Source organism: Leiobunum rupestre, chromosome 7, assembly GCF_980474605.1.
Source record: "Leiobunum rupestre chromosome 7, qqLeiRupe1.1.hap1, whole genome shotgun sequence".
Lineage (NCBI taxonomy): Eukaryota > Metazoa > Arthropoda > Arachnida > Opiliones > Sclerosomatidae > Leiobunum > Leiobunum rupestre.
The window spans coordinates 23,626,216-23,634,736 of record NC_143390.1 but is presented as its reverse complement, the minus strand read 5'-3'; the positions used below and the strand labels follow the sequence as shown (position 1 = coordinate 23,634,736).

The following is an 8,521-nucleotide window of genomic DNA, read 5'->3' as shown; positions in this document are numbered from 1 at the left end:
GTGTGACACGTTAGCATGCGGACGCAAAACGGCAGTCTGTCTTGTGAATAGCTCTCAGTAAAACTTTTGCATGTGTCACACTTATGTAAAAATATTATACACTTATGACGTAACGTAAATGGTTGAGACGAAATAAGTGGCTTTTTACAACGAGATATTTATCCATTTGTCCGATTCGGAGTAGGATTGGATGATATAAAACTATATATAAAAAAGGAGAATCCTGGAGAAGTATGCCCTCAATGGATTGTATTGGATACACTCGACAGTTTCGAGTATTAGATATAAATCCCGGGTGATTTTTTGGCCCTGGAAACGGAAGTTAATCCGCGCGGATTTGGCTTAGGGATTTTCTCTTCTTAGCGAAACGGTGAAAATCTTGTTTTGCCCGGAAAAAGCCCCGGAATTAGGTTTCAAAAAGCTAAAAAAACTGTGACGGTCTAAGCTCTTTACTTTTATAGAGCTATAATAAAAACCTCTAAACTTATTATTTGGTCCATAGGACCCTTATTTTGACGCCCTTGTCAACGCCGACTATTTACTTCCACCATAAGTAACATAATAACAATAAGTATGACAATTAACGAGATTTACAACCAAACTGAGTTTCATAGTTATTGCGTAATCAAGATGTTTCCTCAGCACAGAGCCCTCTAGTGTCTAAAATACGCGAGACTTCCGCTAAGCCGAAATATCTGGTTTCCGATAGATAGGCGGAATATTAAGCTAAAATGATAAAAATTAAAAAAACTTTTCTCGGCGCCACGACCTCATGTTTTTTATCACGCGTGATTCGCACACGGGCTTCAAAACCAAGCCAAAGCCCCTTGCGACTCCAGAACGTGCTCTCCGATATTAGGCTTAAATTTTTATCAAAAAGTCATTGAGTTGGGAATATTAATCTAGAGGTTCAATCAAAACGTCGGATTTCAGTATTTCGCGAAACAGGTTTTTAAAAAATAAGAATACTGCCGTCTGCTCCCAAATGACGAGAAAACTCTATCATTCTACCCGTGGCGCCGTCTATCTCTCAATAGTTCGTTCAAATAAGACGCGTTTTCCGGCCAAAATATATTTTTTTCAAAAATAATGGATGGCGCCACGGGTCATATGATAACGTTTTTTCGTCATTTTAGAGGAGACGGCACATTCGAAATTTTCCAAAACTTGTTTCGCGGGGAGCAGATTTGATTGGATCTCTAGATTAATATTAATATAAATAAGACCGTGAATTTAACGTATAGTTCGCGATGGTTGATAAATTAATTTCCACAATTTTCAATTAATTTGTGATTCTTTGAAGTTTTCGTCAGGAATCGTTTGATGTAAATATTGTTAACGTCTGGCGCGCGGTATGTGGGTATAGGCCAAAAATAGAAAACGGTTTTATCGGGAGAATATTAGATTTTTATTCAATATAGGGTATATTGAGGATTACACACATCGTTGTTATAGTCTGTTAAGTATCGAGTGACATATTTGACTTTTCAAGGCTGACGTTTTGTCTGGATCGTGTCGAGGTTATAAATTTATTAGGGGCATTTCTCTTGTATTTATTACGTTACGATCTTGATATTATTCCAATTTGTTGAGGAAAGGGGCGATCGTCTCGAGGTCGTTGCAATCCGGGGTTAAATGACCGTCGTACTGGACGCAGGCGTCGGCACATTTTTGACCTTCGAAAAAGGCCCCGAACGTCCTCTTGCATTGGGCGCAATTTTTGATGCAAATGCCCACCCCGGCTGAAGCTTCTGACTGCTCGCATTCGGTACTTAATAAGAACAGCATCCCCAGAACGACGAACATTCGCAATTTTCCAACCTAAGGCGTTAGAAAAGGGTCGTCAAATTTGAGCTCCGCGTCGAGTGGTGGCGTCTAGACGCGTAATTATAAGAATAAATCTTCTCGATTCACTTGAAACGAGCACTTCGAAACCCAAAACGTTTCTTTTAACTTTCTGCTTATTTCATCTAATTTATCCACTAAAAATTTTTACGATTTAATTTAATTATATTCCCTAGTGACGGGCGGTGGTTTTCCAGTGACCTTATTTCTCGGCTAAGACGCGTAGAGATAATTGAATTGTCTTTCTTCAAATTTGGCCCCAATTAGTCACGAAGACAATATTCTTACGTTTCTTGAAATTTAAATAAGATATATTCAAATTAGCTAAAGTACTCTTCCTCGCTTGTGGGTGATAATAATAATAAATAAGCTATTTTATAACCCGCGTTGCTAACCACTAACGTCCTTAGCTATTGCAAGTTTTTGGGAAAGGGAAACCGAAGTAATTGGAGGAAAACCTCCTTTAAAGTACGAGGATGGCGCCAAAACGTTTTGCTAATGGAACTCTAACGGAAAGAAAGTGCGAAACTATACATGGGGTACGTCAAGTGGAGAAGATATTTTACTTATTATAAGAAACGGTTTAGCAAGAAAAATTCTTATTATAAGATTTCGCGTGTTTTGCGTCAAGTTGAAAAGATCGCGAAGTCCCAAACAAAATGGCGGCTGTGTCCATATATATAGGAAACGTATATAAAGGTCTAGATAAAATATTTCAAAGGGAGTGAATACGGAGGTGACAGCTAGCAGAAACGCGTAAGTTCTGCAGGCTATCCTTATAAGGCGCTATCTATCGGTAAGAAATCTCGTGCTATCGTCGCGAGAGCCGTTGTCTCGTGCTTAAAAATTATACTAAAAGTCACCAACAGATGGTGTCTAAAGACTGCGGCCTGCGGAAAGGTCAAGCACTTAGTACTAAAATGCTAAGAGAGCTCGCGCTCTTGGTCACGTGCCTTCCTCGGTGTCTGCTAGGTGTCAATTCCGTATTTTATGTTAGGCTTAGACGCCCCGAAATTTATCTAGACCTTTATATACATTTCTTATATCTATGGCTGTGTCAGAGCAAAGATAATTTAAACTCGTACCCTAGATTCGAATACTGAGAGCTTTCCCATTGACGGTTTCGTTACGAAGCGTTTACCCTTTTCCGGCACGTGACCTCAGAAAAATCGGGCTCCATCGGTTGTAAGGCGCAAACCATGGAGCGAATTTTTTCTGAGTTCCGGCGGGAAGTGGGTAAACGCTATCGGCAACGCGCGAGAGAGTGATTTCGAATCTAGGGTACGAGTTTAAATTATCTTTGGTCAGAGCATGGACGTAGAAAGTAATTCATTAAGCCTTGTCATCAAATGCTATTTCATAAATAGTACGCCGAAATGTTGATTTAATATTATAAAAGCCTCGAAGAACAATTAAGATTTATTTACCATTCAAAATTCGCTGAAATTCTTCGGCAGGAACTTTAAATTTATAAATTATTCCCGTATCATCGTCTTTGAGATCTATGTTAAATAATTCACCGCCATTCGACGCCATCTTGATATCTTATTTAAAACTACCTCTAAAGTCTAAAGTGATCTTACTAATTGGCAAGATCTCTGACGTCAATCGCTCTTACTTCCGGTTTTAAAAACGGTCAAGTTCGCGAGATCACAAGAAATCTTACATTTCTTGCAAGAAATCTTATCAACTTGACGTACCCTTGCTAATGCGTCAAAAACGGAGCCCGTTTTTCGCGCTGGCATATCGTTTTGAATTTGCTTACAAACTCAACGCGGAAAGAGGTGTTAACAGCCCCCCCCCCCCTTTGGATAACGTCATGATGATAATTTAGTGGATTGAAAAGTGTCTTACCTCGAGCATATTTTCGATACCGTGGTTTTGATGAGAATGATCAGTTTCAGATGGACTTTCTGAATTGGGAATGAACGCGAGGGATCTGGTCATTTTATAGGGATCCCAGTGGAATACAATTAGGTTCTAATGGTATTCTCCCGCTGCTATTAAGCCATTAACTGTCACTATTCGCGGCGGTATGTCTTGGCACTCTCTCTATCTCAGATTAGATTATTTGCCTTAGAAGTAAGATTTCTTATTTACGTTCTCAAAACGCTAATGCTAAAATTACATTATTGAGAAAAGGATTGAGCGCTATAAGGTTTATTTTCGAAGTAGCCTGAAGTAGGCAATACAATAAATAAAAGCTAGTGAGTAGTGCTTAAATAATGCTAAATATCAGACAAAAGTTGGTTTCTCATATCTTTCAAACATTGTTTTTGTGGATTATATCGTCGTTCGGGTGTCGTGGACTTCGTAGCTCCGTTCTGTTGCTGGATAATGTTGGAAAGTTCTATGACTATTTTATCTTCGTTTTCTTTCACTACGTCGTTTAAATATTTTAGAAAAACCTCACGAGTGTCTTCCACAATGTCGTTGTCGTCTTCGATGGACGTAACTTTTATTTGACGGTAATTGAAATTCACGGATTTAAGAATTTCGTATTCGGTAATAACTTTATTTTGGTCGTTGGGTAAAGATATCCATAGTTTATTTATTTCGGTTTTATACGTTACCGATGCTTCGGTGTAATTCTTTCTTGCAATAAAGATAGGCATTGTTTATTTTCAAGAAAGATAAACTTTATTCAAATGGGACGCGAAATGTTGTTTTTTTTTTTCTTATTTTAGAACATTACGAATAACAGAAACTACAAGGAGACATCTGTGGAGCATCTCGAGACTCAAACTTTTTAACAAAAGTTACAAAATGGCCACTTTCTAGTTTCTACATGGTCTCGTGTACGTGCGTTTAAAGGTTTTATATGCCAAACTCGGTTAATTGTATCATAGTTAGTTATTTGTTAACATTAAGGCGTGATAATGGAAATTGCTAATTCGAATTATTCTAATGTGACTGACTGTGAAAAAGAGTCGATATCTTGTGAAAATACTGATGAAAGTTCAAATCATGAACCAAGGCCTAAAAAGCAAAAGACTGATAAAATGAAGAAATCAAAGGAGCCTGGTATAATCTATCTCAGTTATATTCCCCCTCTTATGAATGTCAAGAAAATTAAAGATATTTTTAGCGAATATGGTGAAATTGGACGTGTATTTTTGCAGCCGGGTAAATAGTGTTTGTTATATTTCATGATGTTATCAGTGGTATTGAAGTTTTACCATTTCATAGACAAATCATCTAAAAAGGGAAAACCAAGTAAATATTTTACTGAAGGATGGGTGGAATTCAAAGACCACAAAATAGCCAAAAGAGTTACATTGTTCCTAAATGGTAAACAAATAGGGGGCAAACGTAGATGTCCTTGGTATGATAGTTTGTGGAGCATTAAATATTTACACAGGTATGAATTAATAGATAAACAGAGGACATATCAAATTTTTAAGATTCATTTTGAATTTAAGGTTTAAGTGGACTCATTTAAGTGAGAAACTATCTTATGAAAGGGCAGTACATGAGCAAAAGTTACGTAACGAGATAGCTCAAGCCAAGCGAGAGGCCAATTTTTATACACAAACTGTAGAAAGAACTCAAAGACTAAAAAGGAAAAACGCTAAAGAAGAAACTTTTATTGATAAACCACAATATATTGCCCCAGTGTATCAAAACCCTACAGACACTGAAATGCGAGAAAAATCTACTCACTCAAAATCTGTGGACAAAACATTTTTGAAATCAATTTTTGGCATCCCAGATGATGAATAAATTATGCAAATTAACTTGATTTTTTAATTGAATCTTAAAGTACAAAAACTAAAAGAAGACCCTAAAAGCTCTAATAATTATTATAATACTATTTATAACCCGTCTAAAGGAACTTTTCACTACAAACAAGATGTGTTCCAAAGTGGTATTATACTAAATAATGCTATATAATGTTATGGTATAAATGGAAAAAAGTAGTAAATATGGTAGACCATGGTTAATACAGGGTTCTTACGGAACTTGGATGAGTCGAGGATTTCCAATTCGGTGAAAAAAAACAGAGAAGTCGGGGATTTGAAATCCGAAAATAATTATTATTATTACTTGCAACGTTACCACTAAGCCTATGCCTACAGTTTACTTGACTTGACACATTCACATAGCTATAAATTACCATCAATTACTTATACAACTAAATTAAAATTTAAAGCTATCATATTTTTTTTACATATTCCTTCTTTTTAGAATGATTTTCTTTATTTAACAAAATATTATTAATAATTTTCCATTATCTACCAGTGGTATACTATACACAACGTTCAAAAATTTTATTTTTGGAACACTGAAAATGGTGATTTAAACTGCCTTCTGTTTCTGCGATTCATTGTACTTTTTCCTACGGCTAAGCATGTAACAAAAGAGCTTTGGAAAGCCTGAATTGGAAAAGAATATATATTAACTTATGTTGTACCGTAAAACTATAATGTTTACCTGGAATATTGCTTAGTAGTATTAGAACCACCGCATAGTAGAAATCAAAAGAAAAATTGGCCACGTTAGGTAAAGTTATATTGAAAAGTTGCTTCACAGTTATGTAGGGAAGGGCCGCAACAATCGTCAGGATTTCTGCCTAATTGTTAAAAGACATTGAAATAAGATTACAGAGCCTAAAATTTAAAATTAGGAAAACTTTACTGAAACTCCTATTGGATAGAGAACCAGGAAAAAGTTGTACCTAAATAATATGTGATGGAATATATTAAATATATTGAGAGGGGTGGTAATAAACCTTGCACGTCACGCGAATACACAGAATTAAGTTGTCAAAAGGATAATTGAAGTAATGGCGCAAACAGTGCCACCTCAACACAGGTTCCTACCTGCACCAAGTTAGAACGTTGATGGTCTTTTCCAACAGGACTGTAATGTATAATAAATAACGCGTAAGCTCAGCTATACACCAAGCAATGAGCATCATTGTAATTGATAAATTATTAGTGATCTGCAAAATATTATTTATTGATTTCCAATTACCATTATATGTAAAAAGAATGGACATCAGTGATTTACCTCATGAATGTGGTATAAAATTCCCCATACTACAAATATTCGAGACGAAATTTGATGAACAGTATTTACTAGGTTTGTATTAACGTAACCCATTGCAGTATGAACTACCTAAGAAAACTTGTTTCATTAGTTCCTTCTGTATATTACATCTAACTGAAGTCATACCTCTAAAAGTTGCAGTGTTTGGAAAAATTGTATTAAACATAGTACATGGTCCCATATTCCATGATATGTTTGTTTGGTTGCCAAGTGTTGCAAAATCAGTAACAACATAAAACTCCAGCTATGTCGGACAATAAACAGTATAAATAAAAGTAAATTAAATTTGCAGTGCTGTATAGAAGTGGTTTCCATGTCAAAAAACAGTTTGAGCCCCCTGAGTCTTGTAACTTTACTAAATCCTCAACCCCTTGATAACCCTTCTTGAAATTTTATATAATCTGTCAACCCCTTCATGAATTTCTAGCTAGCTTATTGACAACTTGATTTACTTCAGTAATTAAAGTTAGTGGTGGGCGATTTCTGTTTTGTGTTGAGTTTGAGCCCTCAAAAATTGGTCTTATTTATCCTTAACTTTTTTAAATAAAGAAAATCAATCTATTTAACTTATCACTAAACAATAAGTTAAACAAAAAATTCAGTTATTTTAAACTAATTTAATTGCCGACTTTGAAAATGATCGGTTGAGCTCCATTAAGGAAATCTTCATCCCTTAACGTAGTTAAAACTTACCCAAAAAACTGCATCAGATTATAAAATATCAAATACATCTTTACAATATTATATCGAGTATGCACATTCTTAATTTGTTTTTCATCCATTGTAAAACTGGAATTTAAAGTTAAGGTTTTCAGTTTTAGCAGACTTAATATATTTATAGATCTCTCTTGAATAAATGGCAAGAATGATTTAAAACCAAGGTTCCTTTTCGGTTCAAAATATTTTACCTCCAAGGACAGGTTCCCCAGGCTAAGTTGAATAATGGAAATATTATACCAATTTCCTGAATTATTTTCATTTAAGTACATAAAAATAAAGACTGTCAAAACTTTAATTAAATTTCATTTTTTTAGCTGCATTCGGTTTTTGCAATAAAATGTAATTGCTTCTATGGTTAAGCAGGTAACAAAATATTTTTGGAAAGCTTAAATTGGAAAAAAATTCAAATTAACTCTATTATACTGTAAAACTATTAATAACTTATTAATGTTTACCTGTAGATTGGCTTAAAAGTATTAATACTGTGAAATAATAGAAATCCAAAGAAAAATTTGCCACATTAGGTAAGGTTTTAGTAAAAAGTTCCTTCACAGTTTTGTGGTAATTATTAGGTTTTCTCTCTATATCTAATAAACATTACAGAGCCTTACATTTAAAAAAATTAGGAAAACTTTATTAAAAGTCCAGTTAGATGTAGAACCAGGAAAAATTGGTATCTATGTGATTTTTAATTGCATGAGGAAATACATATTAGATATATCGAGAAAGGTGGTAATAAACCAAGTACTTCATGCAAATTTATGATCTTTTAATATTGTACTACTTATATTTTTAGGTAGAAAAATGTAAAGTGGATTTAGTTGATTAGGCACTGTCTATCCAAAATTAGACCGTTACCATGGCTAGTAAATCTAAGGTACAGGTCTCACCACCCTACGTTCAC

General features: G+C 34.9%; 3 protein-coding genes across 3 annotated transcripts; 1 reads left to right on the top strand and 2 right to left on the bottom strand.

The window, feature by feature from the left end:
- Positions 1-1,397: 1,397 nt before the first annotated feature.
- Positions 1,398-3,792, bottom strand: LOC149935231 (eclosion hormone-like). The gene is made up of 2 exons (XM_090153559.1): positions 3,700-3,792; positions 1,398-1,821 (listed from the first exon to the last, which is right to left on the bottom strand). Exons 1-2 carry the CDS (start codon positions 3,790-3,792, stop codon positions 1,576-1,578), a joined length of 339 nt encoding a protein of 112 aa, XP_090009685.1. The 3' UTR covers positions 1,398-1,575.
- Positions 3,793-4,674: 882 nt separating this feature from the next.
- On the top strand, positions 4,675-5,588 carry LOC149935230 (activator of basal transcription 1-like). Its single transcript, XM_090181224.1, has 3 exons — positions 4,675-4,971; positions 5,035-5,206; positions 5,268-5,588. The coding sequence occupies exons 1-3, from the start codon at positions 4,725-4,727 to the stop codon at positions 5,566-5,568; spliced, it is 720 nt and encodes a 239-aa protein (XP_090037350.1). The 5' UTR covers positions 4,675-4,724; the 3' UTR covers positions 5,569-5,588.
- A 556-nt stretch (positions 5,589-6,144) lies between these two features.
- On the bottom strand, positions 6,145-7,866 carry LOC149935229 (very-long-chain (3R)-3-hydroxyacyl-CoA dehydratase 1-like). The gene is made up of 8 exons (XM_090153558.1): positions 7,806-7,866; positions 7,591-7,686; positions 7,024-7,141; positions 6,859-6,966; positions 6,669-6,790; positions 6,484-6,523; positions 6,280-6,418; positions 6,145-6,221 (listed from the first exon to the last, which is right to left on the bottom strand). Exons 2-8 carry the CDS (start codon positions 7,677-7,679, stop codon positions 6,145-6,147), a joined length of 693 nt encoding a protein of 230 aa, XP_090009684.1. The 5' UTR covers positions 7,680-7,686; positions 7,806-7,866.
- Positions 7,867-8,521: the final 655 nt, after the last annotated feature.